General features: G+C 37.8%; 1 protein-coding gene across 1 annotated transcript in view; it reads left to right on the top strand.

Moving 5' to 3' along the window:
* Window positions 1-17,261, top strand: part of LOC139713105 (hemicentin-1-like) — a 143,842-nt gene that overhangs the window by 37,698 nt on the left and 88,883 nt on the right. The window contains exons 3-4 of the mRNA XM_071624865.1: window positions 2,846-2,968; window positions 16,223-16,394. Of these exons, the coding sequence (XP_071480966.1) occupies window positions 2,846-2,968; window positions 16,223-16,394 (295 nt within the window). The remainder of the gene's footprint in view (window positions 1-2,845; window positions 2,969-16,222; window positions 16,395-17,261) is intronic.

Genomic DNA, 17,261 nt, shown 5'->3' with positions numbered 1-17,261 from the left:
GAAACTTGCAAAAAGAGTTTGATTTTGGTTAAAAAGGGTAGAATCACTCCAGGAAGTGAATTAGGATTGGAGTGGAAAAGGGGAAGACCCTCTTGGCTGTCTTTCCTCCATTAAAACTAGAGTGTTGATGTCCTGTAAGCAACAGTTTGACTCAGTTTTGTTTTAAAGTATACACATAACAAAGCTTCCTTGAATATAGATATTTATTCCATATGCAAGAGATCTAAAAAAGGGTTATTGTCAGATAAAACAGTATAGGTCTCACAAGAATTGGTTAAAATATAATAAAACTTTTAAATAAAAAGTTTCATGTCTTTGAAAAGGCAGCAATATGTGGTACAATCACAACCTCGAAGGTCTGACGACTAGACGCGTGGGTAGTTTGAGCTACAATTCGACAAATGCTGTTTCAGTTTGAAATGCCATATTCAAATGAAATTTCCAGGATCTTTAATTGTGTTGGCAAGGGAAGGCAACTTGTCCTAATTGCTTGATTGGCCAAAGGTCCCAGAAGGAACTTCTTACAGAGTTGCCCAGTTGTCTTTCGATGAAGCAATGCTGTTATAAATGCTCTTCTTTTCAGCTTTTGAAGTGGAAGTAGCCACCCTAAAGATGTGAGATTCTAACAGAACTTTACGTAACTGTACTTAACTTTACTTTGATGAAAACCTATCATTTCCTTCTAAGATAAGTCTCAGTTTCTTCTGAAAATGATGACAGTGCTATGCAAGTCTTCTCTGGAATTGTAATTGATAGGACTGACAGGTGATGTCTGTGTGGAAGAAATAAGCCTTGGTTGGTATCTAGATGAGCAAAGAGAAATATTGAACACTGTCATTACCATTGGTAATCCATTTGTGGAGAGAATACTAGTAGGCCTACTAGTAGATGACTCTTTTTGAGATTATGGTCCTCTGAGCGTCACCTGCTAGAGACCATTATGTCTTATATCCAGTATTGAGGTTAACCTTGTAATCAGTGTCTAGTTAATTGTTGTTTTTCAGATTTTCTGAAGTACCAACATCACATTGTTTTGTTTTGTTTGCTTTTTTGTTTGTTTGTTTGTTTGTTTTTTTTTAAGGACATACCAGTGTCCTCAAGTCATCTGACTCTGCCATGGTCTACAGTTAGGGTCTCAGAGGAGATCATGACCTTTGCTTTTGTATAAGGCTCACCTCATACGAAAAGAGAGATTTGAGTCTGGAAGACAGACTATATTTTGCATTACTCATGAGTGAAATGAGCATGGTGCGTTCATCATTTTTTTTTCCCTTGTCAATTGAACTTCCCTGTCCAAAGCTTGCCAACCATCCAGGCTCTTGATCATCTGGGTTAACCGGAGTCTTACCTTGACACACAATATACATTTCTATCCCAGTTCTTGTGGGACATGGGCAAACAAGAATGTGTCTGGAGAGGAATGTGTACTCAGCACGAATCCCTTCACCTCAGGTTCTGACAGAAGTGCAAGCGAATGTCATTGTTATCGAGGAAGCAAATCTCACTGATAGGGGAGTCAGTCAACGTGGAATATTGTATTGTCTTGACTTTGAAGTGGCACATGTCATCACATGCCTTGACGGGTAATCTGTGAATGTATGTCATCAGTCGAGAGATAAGAATGAATTCACAGAGGCCACAAAAATGCCATGCTGTTTTGCCATTAAAAAAAAAGCAAACATTCACATCAAGTGATGATTGTTTCTCCCTTAGATTGGTAACATACTGTATGAGGAAGGGAAAAAATATGTACAGTGTAGAAACATTTATAAGTAAATCATCCCAACTTCATTAACCTTGCCTGTTTCTAAGGCTGCATTTATCAACTCTCTGATGTTTGAAACGCATTTTAAAACCTACTATGAAAACGCGTTTGCAAATGTCTTTCGGATCACTTATCTTGAGTTGTTGGTTTATCAACTCTGTCGTTAGTCAATTGGGAGGTCTTGTCACTAAGCAGCTCCAAATTGCAGTTTGACCCAAGGAGCGGAGATTTGTAGTTGGCAGTGGTTGGCATGAGCAGGTGCGAGCTACAAATGTGTTTCAAAACAACTTTGCATATAGGGCCTACCAACTCTCCAGAAATGCATATATTCAAGTTCAAATGTGTTTTGCGATCACACTTTTTTAGCATTTCAGAAACTTGTTTCTAACCCCATAATCAAAACAGCTTTGTGTTTATCAACTACCCAAAACTCCCTGAAAGTTCTTAGTAAACCTTAATATTGCACCAGAAGTGAGTCGATAAATGCACCCGAAGTTCTGCTTTGGAAGATGGGTTTAGCCACCCAAAAAGAGAAGCAGGGTACAAATGAGAGAAGGATCATAACCTCTCTGCCAAAATATGGCTGCACGGATGCTTTGCTATCTCGCTGTCTCTCTCTGTCACAACACACACACACACACACACACACACACACACACACACACACACACACACACACACTTTCCTTTGCTCAAATACAATTCCCTCTTCTTGCCCTGACAGTTAAAGCTTGACCCAGATTATTATATGTCCCCCTTGTTAACCCTATGAGAGAGAGATAGCAGTGTTGGTGCATCTTCAAAAATCTGGACAGGCAGTATGAGTGTACGTCTGTGACAACTGGCATCTCTTGTCCAGCAGCTACCAATCCAGGCAGATTCCTCATCAGCTGGTTGAGTGATCGCATGCAATCTAATTTCCTCATTTCCGGAAAAAAAAATAACATCAACAGTAAGACCAACAACAAGAACAGAAAGTCTCCTCTTTTATTTTGTAATGCGTTGTCCGTTGTGTATTTTTTTCCTTGCTGTCATCTGCTTGTTTTTGTCTTTTTGGTTTATTCTGTGTTGTTCTACGCAGGTTGTCTTCGTGATGACTGGAGATTGCGGGAATCAGTCGCATCCAGGCTTCCAGGCCTACGAGCAGATTGCTGCCACCAGCTCTGGCCAGGTCTTCATGCTCAACAAGTCAGATGTGGACCTGGTGAGTAAACTGGACAAAGCAAACCTATACAAACTATTAGCCTCTCTTCAAGACGCGTCCCAAGCAGTGGCGGATCCAGAGGGGGGCACACCGGATGCGCTTCCCTTCTTTATTTGTTGTTAAAACAAAAGAAGTAAAAAGAAAAATGAGATGAAACCCGGAAGTAGCACCAAAAATATTGTTCCTCCCCCCCCCCCCCCCCCTCACCCTTACGGAATTCCTGGATCCGGCCCCTGCCGAGTATACTTGGAAAGGTGTCTATTGGAAATGCATGTTGTAGCAATATCAACGGATTAAGAAACAAAGACAAAAATATTTCAATACCAAGAGATAACAATAAAACATTCCTTGTCATGCTTTCTTGATTATTAAATCAAGCAGGTCTGGTCACTTGCTATAAATGCACTTCCAAACATAAAAGAGGTAGTAACCAATGAAACATACACATAACATGGATGGAGTTCTGTTTTAAATTGTACCACTAGTAGAGCATCAAACATCATCCATGAGGGTAGGTTCCCATTTATCATCACTTGAATTTCTTCTCATCTGTCCTGCAATTATACTTGCTTTAATTTTTTTTTTCTCTAGGGTAAAAATCTGGTTACAATTCATTATTCCAAAGGTTGGTTGATCCGAAAATGAAATAAGGTATGTTATTTGGAAGGTTCGTTTATCCGAAAATGAAGAAAGGTTAATAATTCTGAAGGTTTGTTAGTTTTTGGATTACTAAACCTCTAGGAATACAGAATTTGCATGTTTTGGAATATTGAACCTTTGGGATAGCAAACCTTATTTCATTTTCAGAAAAACAAAACTTCAGAATAGCAAACCTTATTTCATTTTCTGATTAATGGACCTTTTGAATAGCAAACATCACCTCCAAAATCTCAGCATTATAAGCACATGTTACAGCATTTCAGTGTGAAGACCAAATGACTGGCCAATGATAGATTAAAGACTGAAGTATGGTCCCCTGTAAAATCCCCAGCCTGCTGTGATGTTTTAATTTTGATGTTGGTTACATGTGACTCATGCCAACATGAATTTGGTGCTCTAACATATGAATCAGCAAACTTGGCTTCCAGAGACTTCAACCATGCTACACCTACACAGACTATGTACATCTACCACCCCCCCCCCCATGTTTTGCTCACACCTAGCCTTGATCATCATCTTCCCTGTCAGTTATCTCAAAAGAGCCACTCGCACTGACAGTGGAAAAAATTTCAACATTGGAAAGCTCTCAATTTTTTCGTAAAAGTTGCTTATTTAAGCAGTGATGCCAAAAGTAATTTAAAACATCACCAAAGAACCTGAACAGTTGTGTGTGATTTACCTCAACCCGTTGAAGACTAGTCCCAATTTATACTTGAGCAGTTGTCTCTGGGAAATGCCTGTTATAGCAATGTCAGCTCGTCCTCAATGGGTTTAAACTTTGCATGAAATTCTTTTGGAATATTTTCAAGTATTATCATGTGTCTCCTTAACCATTTGGATTACTCCCCATGACAAGACATACAATTTACAATATGAATTGCAGTCACTTGGCAAGACTGATGCTTACACATCAACATACACATAAGTACATGGTTGCCTACAAACTTTCGAACTACTCACACTACAGTACAGCATTGTAGTGTCAAAAGCCTGCAAAGTTTCATCAGTGTAGTAATATTGTGAGTCTTCAGTGCCATGTGAATGGACAAGGTCCAAATGTCAGGAATTTTGCTGCTGTAATATTTCCCAGTGAGAACAGGCCTAAAATCTTTTATTTTAAACCATGTGAGAGACTTTCAGCTTTTTCAAACCATCCCCAGAGCTATACATGTTTAGATATTGCTATCATATGCATGGTGTTGGAGATGATTCTTAATCTACATATTAGTCTAGCAATACTCCTTGTTTTAAAGGATTTATTTCAAGTTTTTTATCTTTTCAGGAAGCGAAAGTTGATTTCTTTCCCTAATCCAGCTCTGTCCTTTATCTCATTGTTTCTTCCTCAGGTATTGTAGCTTTTCTGGTATCATGATTTTTATTCCACTATGTGCAGAATCCTTGCTTTAATCACTTAAAAAAAAAAAAAAACTTTTTATTGGATATAAACCAACAGGTAAACAACATATTTACAATGTTTACAAAAGGTACACATATAGTCAATATCAGCAAGGTCAACATATCACATGCTAAGTGTACAGAATATTAATTATCTTGTCCATTTCATGTACCAAAGGCAAGAAAGAACTAGAGATTGTAATTTGTCATCACTGACAAATTAAGGTGATCCGATCTTTTTTTTTATCAATGATTCGAGTCCTGATACTGCAAAGTCTCAGCTACAACATATTAAAATCTGAGAGAAATTCACCGAAGCATAAGTAAGATAGTGCTCGATAAAGAGAGTCATGTCAATTTTCACATCTAAAAAAATTCCCTCCCATAGAGATAACACGTCATAGCGAAGATAGAAAAAGAAGTACATGTGACCTTTGACCCCACTTTGCACAGACAAGATGGCATCTGAGCAAAAAGTGGTTATTTTGTGAAATGATCCTTGTTACATGGTCTTTGTGTGTGCAAAATATGGGAAAGATAGGACATGTATTCACCAAGATACAGGATGAAACATTTATGACCTTTGACCCTAATTTACATACCCAAGATGGTGTCTGATCAAGTAGTTGTTATTTTATGAAATAATGTACGTGACATGAACTAAACATGTGCAAAATATGGGATTGATAGCCATTGTTGTTGTTCATCTATTGCACAGAAAGTAGTAGAAAGAAAGAAAAATAAAGAAAAAAATATGTTATTTTATAGAAATTTGAAGGAGAAGCATAAAAAAATCAGAAAAAGATAAAGTTAGGAAGGGAGATTAAGACTAACTAAAGAAAAAGAAGAAAAAAAGTGTTTAAAAAAATGAAAAAAAAATATTGGCAGGGGTGAGCCTCGAACCAGGGACCTTAGGATTACGAGTCGGATGCGCTATGCAATGACCTATTTCATGCTCCATAGGCCCTGTGTATTAAGCAAAATGACGCTGCATCGAAGCCACGTGCCATTTTCAACCAAGTTTTTCGACGTGATGCCGACGTCGTATGAAAAAATGAAGGGCACACTTACGATAGCCCAAAGTCTCAGCTACAACATACTAAAATCTGGGAAAAATTCACCGAAGCAAAAGTGAGCTAGTGCTCGAAAAAGAGAGTCATGTCAATTTTCACTGCCAGAAAAACTGCTCTCCCATAGAGATAACACGTAAACTGGTCAAATTCTACAAGGATACATTCAATCCATTTTTACGAGGCGATGACGTCATCCAATCAAAATGTTGTTTTTACATTAATGAAAGAACATTTCATAAGCTACAACATACTGAAATATGGGAGAAAATTGGCAGAGGATAAGTGAGATACGCTCGAGTAAACTTGTAATTTGATGACGTCATTTTGAAAATTTACTTTTTTTACTTTATTAAGAAATTTGATATCTTTTAATCATTTTGTCAGCATTGCCTACCCATGAAATGACATGTACAACTCATCAGCTTTCAATATATGTAAAGAAAATGGGGGTCACCGTCCATCCTGACGAGTAAAATCGGATTTAAAATTGGCAGTTTTTTGGCATAGTTGCACTGTATATCGCCATTGACGCGCGCGCGGAATTTCAACTTTGACGGCCCCGTATGACGTCATATTGAGTCGGATTGACTTGAAACGTGGTATAAATATTCCTTGACATTTCAGACATGCGATCAAAGTGAAAAAACTGGAAATTTCAATTGCATATGAGCTGTGCGTGCGTATATGCGCGCGCGCGTACGCGTCCGTCCGATTTTTTCAATTTTTCAAAAAATGCTCCAAATGGTCTGAAACGTGTGCAAAAAAATTTTGAGCTCGATTGGAGCATACAAATATTTCAACGCGCGCGTACGCGCACGTTTTAAGAGAAAATATGAATTTTGAGAACATGAGTAGAATGCGCATAACTTTAAATATATGTGACGTAAATTTCATTGAAAAATTCTATTTCATTAATGAGATATGATTGAGAATGTGTTTTCATATAATGACGTCATAGTGACGTCACGGTCGACTGATCACAATGATACATTAGATTTGCCGTCTTTGGGACATGATGCATACATGATATAATTTTGAAATTGACAGGCAGCGGACTTTCTGAGCTAACCTCTGCACAACTTTTGAGGAGAAATAAAGAAGAAGAAGAAGAAAAACAAAGAATCCGTACAGATACAGAAGGTGATCCGAGAGGATACTCGGATCACCTAAAAATGTAGAACAATGGACACAAATTAGCACTGCGTTTAGTGAACTCTTGAGACCATAGAGTAGGTGGGCAAATAGTGTTTGTGACTCAGTCCTTCGGATACAAACATTTCCAGGGATTCTGGGTCAGCTGTAGGTCACGGAGGTCCCTCAGATGAATTACAAGTGAATGTAGGGTATCAATATTACAGGATTGGCTGAAGTTACTCCCAATACCTTTTGTCCTCACGAGGGGAACCCTGAAGATCTCCCAGAGAGAAATGTAAAAACAGAATGAACCTGCTCCATCTCCTATTTCTTTTGTTATTGATTATTTCTTGTGTGTGTGTCTATTTGTCTGTGTATGGTTTGTTGTATGTGTATATCTGTGCATGGATGTCTTCCTGTGTGTGTTGTGTTCTTCTTTGAAAACAACTGTTGATAGGGTGCACAATGTGCCCAATAATCAAGTCATCTTCATTTTGTTGAAAATCACAGTCATGGATCTATTTCCAGGTATCTTCTTCGTGAAGGATCAATTTTCACTCCTCACAACTTGACTTTTATGCCTCTTTTTTTTTTTTCAGCAACATGCTCTCATTTTTTGGCTGTATGTTTTTCCTTTACTACAAGTATAGAACACATTAAACTATTCAAATTCATTTACGTCCGTGCTGGGCAGTTTGTCAATCATTGCCTTCAGAACTAGACTGATTGTAGTTCTAAGTTGAAGTATCTTTCCCAGTCATTTTTTTTTGTAGTCTTGACTTCATATGGTTGCAAAATATCAACTGGTCAGCTTTTCAGAACTAAGAGCATAAAGAGATCTATGTTTTGGTATTTATATCCTTACTATGCATTGGTATTTTGTGCTCATGGTTGTCAACTACCCTTCAGCCTTAGGATAATTTTTCTTTGCTGAGCTTCTGGTGTTCCAGAGGTATGCTGCATTGTAGGTTAAAATATTAAAATGACCTATGGATGCAGCGTATCCATTTGTGATATTCTTCAGGAATACCCCAGGGCACCTAAATGATGTATTGATGTGTACAGTGTAAATTGCTTCTCAAACCCATTCTTCTGAAGTGAAGCCCACCATTGTGAATATTATATATTATTGTAGTAGGAGAGCGACATGGTAACACGCAACATGGTGGAAATGCTTAATCAGTGAGATCAATAGAGTGCTTAAAATTGTCAACTCCACGGATATTCAGGAAGCCTATTATTTTCAGAGGAAATGCCGGGAGGCTCCTTGTGAGGGCAATCATCTGACATTTGAAGCAACAACTATCTCTCCCTGAGGAGTTGTGCAATTGCTGAGGGGGTAGGTGGTGGGGGGGGGGGGGGGAATGGAAATAGGTGGGGGATAAAAGTGATTATAATCTCTTAGAATCTCATTTCTTATTAATCAAATGGTCAGGGGACAGAAGATCGGGAAGTGACTAGTAGAATGGGCGGAGATTGTCGGGCAAGGCCAGTTGTGGATAAAAATATCTTTCGGGATGTCCTCTTTGCTGTCCTCGCGATGAGAACCGAGTTCCTTCTTTTGTGACGTTTGCCCCCGATAATGGGTCCCCCGGTCGACATGGAGACCGTCAGGTTGCCATGGTAACGATGGTGCTGTACTGAGAGAGTCTTCCTCGAGATGACCACACCTTCCTTTTGTTGTAGTAAAGGTGACACTGCTACGAAAGAATGACGCATTATGTTCCATGACCCCGTGACCAGTGAGTTACCTGCACAGTATGGCCAGGAGACCTCGCCACCAGGAAAAGTTGAGACAGCCCGTGACAGCCTGTGACAGAAAGGGCACCGCGTCACAATTTTGATCATGAGCACTCGTTTTGAAGAAGCCGAATTGAGAATCACTATGGAGTATGAATAATTTTTTCTCCCCTGATCAGTTCAGGATATTGGTGTTAATACTTGACGGGTAGAAGGAGGGACAGTTTGAATACTGATTCATTTGATGTAATATGATTTTATTTGATCTGATTTGAATTGATTTGATTCTTTTTTTTTCTTAATCTACATTCATCCATGTAGACTAAGTAGTTACTAAATCCAATTCTTACAGACAGTGAAAGAACCATTGAAAGAACACAAACAATTTTTAACTGTGAAAACGCAGCAAAATATCCTGTCTTTGCTTCATATTTCAGACTTTTCATTCAAAAAATTTAGGAGAAGGATAATATGAGGAGCATCAGTACAGTTCCAAAATCAGGGCTAATTTGGAGTGGTCATGATTAATAATTACTCTGTGTTAGCTTTAATAAATATACTGACATCTATGGGTAAACCACACTTTACTGTATTATAAACAAGTAGTTCATTGTTTGATATATTGTTTTGCTGCATTTAAAAAAAAAATCCTTTAAAGGAAATTATTATTTCAAAGTCTGACGGATTAGATTGTACATCTTTTTCATGGGAATTAATCAGGTTGTTTTCTTTAGCAAATTTAATATTGTGGGGCATTTCTTCCTGAGGAAGCAGGGAGTTTCATGAGATTTTTGGTGAGATTTTCATACTTCCTGTGCCAACATTTCTGCACAATGCATAGGATTTGCTTACTCTGCTGCCACTGAAACAAACAAGCTCGATGAGAACAGAAGGAACCAACTCCCGTATCACGCATGTTTAACTCTACTAAAGTACGTCCCCAATAATAGAGATGAACAGAAGTGAGATGTATCTGCCAATATGGCAAGTCGCCAGAGCTTGGTTAACAGGTTGAGTGATCAGTTAAGCCTGTTTCGGGGAACAGGGTGAGGATTCCTTTCGGCTTCTTCACGATGCGATGCGGGTGTCGGCTTTGGAAATCCATTCATTAAAGGTCCTGATTACCTTTGGGAACAATGATTTAAAAGAAAATTTCAAGATATGACATTTGATCCATATGTGTAGGTCTGTTCTACCACAATACATCCTATCACATCAAAATTTTCGCGATAAAACCTAAAATATAAGGAGATTTCTGTATTTTTCTCAATAAACCGTAACTGTAGACAGTTTTGTCTGGAAACATTTTTATTATAACTGTTGTTCACATTTCGTATATTTAACAATACTTAATGTCGATTTTACCAAATCAAATTTTACAGTGGTTGTTTCTATCCCTAACTCACATTTTAGAACTATTTTAAAGCAAAAATGCTGGGTTTTTGTTTCATCTGCAAATGGTAAATAATGCCTTTAAGAGACATCTCCCAGAATTTGTTTGAATGTATCCTGTCCTTAGAATCACAAAGATCAGAAAAAAGAGGCATAGCCTGACCATTCTCACCAGCAAGTCCTTTCCATTTGTTGCTTGGTTTCCTCATAAGGAGGAAGGATGCCAGCTTGGGGTTCCGCCCGTATTACGTGCAGGAAGAAACATACTCTCCTTCTGGTTTTCACCTTCTTGGATCCTGTTTCTCGGAAAAGTAGGATGGTTGAGAAGTAGAAGTAAGGAAGCTTTTTAGGTGAAGGTTCCCCCTAATAGCTGAATGAACATTAGTGAGAATACTATTAACAGGCAATGACCCAGAAATGAATAGCCTCGACACTACTATCATGATGTCACGATGTACACAAGGGATTGATTTGGCATGGGTACAGGAATTACAACTGGGTCAGGCCACATGATCAGGCCTGAGGAAATGAATTGACCTGTGAATTAAACCATTGTGCCATTACCCCACAGGGAGCCAGAAGTATGTTCTCTTTACATGATGGCTCTCCAAGTTTCCTTGTAGTGAGGAAAGTGATGCACAAATTATCAATGTAAAACTCAATGGATTGTCACAACAGACCCCAGCTGACTTATTTTTAAAGTATGTATGTGTTTGTGTGTGTGTGTGTGTGTGTGTATGTTTTGATAGTGTGATATGATGAGTATCTTGCCCAAAGCATTGTACATCATCATTCAAACGGGAAGAAATCCCCAGAAGAATGATAAAGGAAGAACAAAGACAGGAAAAAAAATGACTGCCCAAGCAGTTCTACGTTAAAGTAGAAGTTGGAAGAATCAAATAAAATTTTGTTTTCACCCCATTTTGTTTAAGAAATAGTGTTACACAGCCATTTGTTGATATGAATGGAAAGTGTTCTCTTGGTCAAGTACTGTGTTTTTTCTCTATGGTTTTTCTGCACACGTTGTATGTGTGCAAAAACCATGTGGAAAACAAGAGTGAGGTTAATTTTGTGTTGTTTGCATAGTTCCATGAATTATTACTGCATGATTTTGGTATGAAAGGAAGTACTAATAATTAACGTAAAAAGCAAAAGTAAGGGGATGGGTGGGTCATTTTTCAAACTTTCCCCACTGTGTGGCCCTTGAAGCATTTGTTATTTCAGTTGTTGTTGGCTGCTTGCAGTGAGTAATTTCTGTGTAAAACCTCCCTTAAAGGGACGCAGTCCTCACGAAATTTAAAAAATATGTTGTTGTTGGTACCTCCAATGAACTACTTTCATCAAAAACAAACTTTCAAATCACCAAATAAGCTCGTACATTTCGGTTAAAAAAGTGTGACTCTGCAAATGAGCAAGTCTTGGCGGAGAGTCATACGTCATCGATGCACAACTCTTTCCAGCGGTGTTCTGCTCGTCATCCCTAGTTATTTATAAATACATGTTTACTATTTATTTTTATATTAATTGTATATATAAATAAGCTTGAAATATTTTGTTTGAAATAATAAAACCACATATTGTCACATTTTATGAAAAAATCAGATATGATCATTTTGAACACTTAAATTGGTTTTCTGAGGCACGGCTGTCAACTTGAGAGTAGGGCATCAATGACGTTGCACCTTTTGGCAGGCTCTTACACGATCGCTTGCAGGAATTATTTTTTAAAAATCGCGTACGGAGACAATTTTTGATGTCCACGCGTATAAATTGGTGAAAGGTTATATTTTTTACTCTTCTTAATTATCAGTACAGTGAAAATCTCAGGACTGCTTCCCTTTAATGTTCCTAAACCATGGACTATAATGTTTCATTTGGTGTAGAGGGGAACAGGTGTTCAGGTTAGACCCAAATGTAGTCACCCCAGCAGTTTCACACTTGCAGAAGAAATCACTGATAATCACAGTTTGGTAGCAGGGTTTCTAAATAGTATGTAAATAAAAATGAATATAAGGTCATGCTTAGCTTCCACTCAAACATGTTTGGAGATCAAATTATTCAGATTGCAAATGTGTACCCAGAATTGAGCAAAAATACCTCCACATACCATTAAGTGATTTGAGAAACATGTTTGGGAGGAAAGTTGTTTCAATGTGCTCACAGACTTATGTGAACTATTTGGTGAACATAGACCCAAAAAAAATTCCTGAATATATATACAGTATATTTACATATTCTACAAATTTGACAAATATAGCATGAACAGAGAAGTGATTTGAGTTTAGAACCATTGTTAATAGCAGAACTTTGATTCAATCACAAAAGGACTGCATTTTAATAAACAATCATGATTTGTACAACATGTTGAGACCACCAACTTAGATACATTTGTATATATGCTCCTGAAAACCTACACTTAGAATGACTAATTCTTCAGCGAACATGTATAACACACCTCTATGATTCACTGTCATGCTCTAGCTTTTCACTGTGTATGGGAGATTACATGTTCCTAGAAATATGAAGAGATCAATTGACAGGTGGTAGCCTACTGTGAAGGCGTGCCAATTAGCTGCCATAATTGTTAGATGTTGCCATAGAAGTTAGTAAGACTTAATGAGAGCCACCACACCACACATCGGAGTTAGAGTGGTAGGAATATTTTTTAAACATTTTTTATACACAGTAGATGGATCCTGGTCACAATGAGAAGATGATCTGATCACTCAAATCCAGGCAAGCAAAATGTGCAGTCCTTATTTTGTTCAAATGTCATTGCCAAACTGAGTGCTTATCTGATCAAGGAGGCACTATATGAAAACTTAAGTCTACTGGAAGATTTTTTTGTTTTGTTTCTAAGGGGAATAGCTTGAAATGATAAGTTTTCATATGTTTTCCATGTAATGTTATATATGAGATTATTAACATGACATCTTTGATGTGTCTTTGTCCTGTTAACCCGTTGAGGACAGGCTGATTTTGCTGTAACACACATTTACCATAGACACCAGCCCGAATATACTAAGGATTAGTCTCCAACGGGTTAAAGCACCTTCTACTGATCTTGGGGTTGATGGACTCCAAACTGTGCTAGCCCACATAAGAATAAAGAACTATTGCTTTTGTATGTTGTGTTTCTTATACAAGGAAGGCTATGAAACCTGTTAAGTGTCAAAAAGGGTTTGCCCACTGAGCTAAAAATAGCACAGATTACAAGTCTCCTAATGTGGAAGAGATTAAAACTTGGCCAATAATGCTTAAATCCACCTATATTATCTTATACACACAGAATGTGACCAATGCATGTGCAGGCTCCAGCCAGTCATGTGTATTTTGTTTTCAGAGTAACTATGTGATGTTAGTTGAAAATATGAATAAGAATCCGTAATAGATGAGTGCCAAATGATTAAAATATTGATCAGGACGATCTATAGCTGTTGTGTGACCATTTTTATAATGTATTGTTAAAGACTGATTTTGTCCTTGTTGGTGCAATTGTATTTGTGTTGGTGGTCATCATTCTATGTATGTGAATGTCTATGTATTTTCTCTGTTGGAAATAAGTTTATTCCATTACAGAAGATGTCTTTATTAGACATGACCTGTTAATGTTTGTATTTAGTGTTTGTGGTTATTGTGTGTATTGTTGTTCTGTCTATATGTATTTGTGTGTTTTATACAGGAGACTTTTTGAAGGGTGCTGTCTTTCATGGTTGGTCTGACAGTTTTGTTTGTGTTTGTGTTTGTGTTTGTGTCTGTGTTTGTGTTTGTGTTTGTGTTTGTGTTTGTGTTTGTGTCTGTGTTTATGTTTGTGTTCATATTCATGCTTGTGGTTATGGTGAAATTGATTGTGTCTGTGTGTTTGTGTGTGTGGTTGTGTGTTCATATTTTCTATAATTCTCTTGGAAGGGTGTTGTCTTCATTAGATCGTACTGTCAGTCAGAGAAGCTTTGTGGGTTTTTGAGGTCTGAAGGAATGTCATCATCAATACCTCATGAAAGTGAGAAACTCAGCTGGGCATCTCTCAGACAAAAGGAAGTCTGCATTTTCTATAAATACTCGGCGAAGACAGGGCCTGGACGCGTTTTGTGGTTAGTGTGTGGGTTGCTGACAGGGACCATAGGCAGACCCTACAAGTCAATACATACACAGCAGAACGACCAAGTGGAAATTCCCAGACAGGGATGTTTTGCATGTAATGAATCTTCATTGGTCAACAGTAACTCATTGTCCCCCTTTTTTTTTTTTTTTTTTTTTGGGGGGGGGGGATGTCTAGACGAAAAAAGATACAATGTGATGATGATTCTTTGCAAGTCCTCTTTATGTACACACCCGACAACAAGCATTCAAACAAATCAAAAAAGGAATTCTCTGTTGATAATATGTGACCCGCTACAACAAAAGGATCCTTAAGTCGCTGACGGCTGAGCCGAGAAAATTGAGTTTGAAGTCACATCACCAAAATTGGTCAAAACAATCGGATTTCTGTTTTTGGCATAATTCTTTACTCTTATGTTTTGTCTATCATCTGCCGAAATTTCGAAACTAAATGATCAAAGGAAAGGCAAGAAATCAGCGTTTTTCTGGGCCATGATTTTCCGACTTTCAACATAACAGAAACGTGTCCGAAGATTTGGATTTAGCGCCGCAGCAAGGCTCCACCCCTAGCAACGAGGGAGTGATCTTATTGGTCATTGTGTGGCATCCTGATTACTGATTGGTCATTCATAGACCGCTGGCGCTAAGCTTGACTGAACATCGTGGAGGTTGCTAGGAGCCTACCTTCTATTGTCAGGCGTTGAAAACTGTCTCGCCTCCCCTTGATCATAATAGCGTCAGAAGGATAACTTTGAAGGCATTTTTCTCGAAACACTGATTTCCTCAACCACTTGACATGCGCTAATAAAGTCATCGATATCTCCCTAACCGAGTACTTTTATGAGTTGTGCTATATATGAAATTAAAGTAGAAGAGTAAGGGAATAATGTCATGCAATTTTCAGGATATTGTCCTCCCCGACTTTTAGATCCTTTTGTTGTAGCGGGTCACATATAAAAGCAAAGCTGAGATCCAAAAGTTTGATGATATTGATTGATGTCATTAGTGTTTGTCAACATAGATATCCTATTGTATTGATGAATAAGAAATTATTCTTTAATAAAAGATTATGGATTATCTAATCAATTCATTGTTTGTTGTCTACAAGATTGACATTAACAATTGTAAATTCCAGGATTATACATTCATGCTACTTTTTATGAATAGCTAAATCTCTCCAACCTGTATCCTTTCAACAACAACAACAACAACAACAACAACAACAACAACAACAACAACAACAACAACAACAACAACAACAACAACAACAACAACAACAACAACAACAACAACAACAACAACAACAAAATATTATGATGATAAATGGAAATGGAATGATTCTCAAATATATTCTGTGATTAACAGTATTAAACTGTATCAATTCTTAAGTTCAGAAAGAAGGGTTTTCTTTTTGAATATCATAAGTCCATATTCCTCTTGTCTTCCTGTCATCCCGCGAAGAGAGAGAGAGAAAAAAAAAACAACACAAAGATCACTATGCCTTTCAGTAATTTCTTCTTACCTCTTTGTTGTTGTCCTATGCTGATAATGTTCCAAAATTTCAGTTTCTTGAACAGAAGAATATGCATATACCTTTGTGACAAACAATTATCCTGTCCCTTTCTAGATGTAGATATAATGAAAGTTATTGATTTATCGAGTATATTTATACAAAAGAGATTATAAAGATGAAATTTAAAAAGTAATTCAAGTCATTCATGATTATTAAATTTTTTCCTGTTCTTTTTTCTTTGGCCGCCAGGTTTTGAAATTTGTGGAAGTTACGCTTGAATCTCGCAAGGTAAATCTTCTGTCCACCGATTACCAGTTTGGCATCATTCAAGTCCACCAACTTCCCATTGACTCAAGAGTGCGTCAAATCACTATTTCCATCAGTGGAGACAGCAGAAGAGTTCTCTTGAGGGACCCCAACGGTAGGAATCAATCCTCAGCATATTCTGTCTCTTCTTCCTGCTCATGCACTTCTTCTTTTTATCCTCCCATTTATCATTCTTCTTCCTCGTCATCATCATCATTGTTGTGTTCAGTTTCTCTTTCTTCTGCTATCCATTCCTCCTGCTCTGTCCTCTTGATATCCATAGTATTGTCTTTCATATTCATCATCCATATCATCACCGTCTCACCATCAGCATCATGACATCATCATGAGTATCAGAACATCATCATCAGCATCATCACATCATTACATCCCCATCACCATTTTCATAATCATCCTAATCACATCAACATAATCATCACTATCTTCACTCATCACCATCATCATCATTCCTTTTTCTATATTTTTCAGTCTTTTTTTTTTTTTTGGGGGGGGGGGGGAGTGCTTCTCTCAATCTATTTGTGAGAAGAAGGATTTCTGCTTTTTAGAAAGTTATCTTTGGATGTTTTCCATAATATGTCATAGAAAGTTACTGCGACCAAAATAATAATCCTCCCAATTTTCAGGTTGGTTTTAAAGACTTCGAGGAGTCTTTAACTCCCGGAAGCTTGACACACATTTATCAGGCACAATCTTTGTTGTGTTGCATATATTCAAGCTCGGGCAGACTCAACAAACTGGCATGTGGTACTATTTGATCTGTGAGGTATGGTCCCAAAACATTCCCAGGGAAGTGTCATGTGTCCTCATCTCCATTGTGCACTTTATAACACCAGATTATGTCTCAGAGTCACTCTCGCATGGAGAATTAGTCATAAATGTGCTGTTTGTGTGTGTGTTGGGGTGGGGGAGCAGCATGGTGTGAGTAGTCTTATTTCTGAGCTGTGTATGTGTGTGCCTTCAA

This window comes from Diadema antillarum, unplaced genomic scaffold (assembly GCF_040938485.1).
Source record: "Diadema antillarum isolate AM-2024a unplaced genomic scaffold, OU_Dant_1.0 scf00000042, whole genome shotgun sequence".
In the NCBI taxonomy this organism is placed as follows: domain Eukaryota; kingdom Metazoa; phylum Echinodermata; class Echinoidea; order Diadematoida; family Diadematidae; genus Diadema; species Diadema antillarum.
This window is presented reverse-complemented; position numbering and strand designations above follow the sequence as displayed.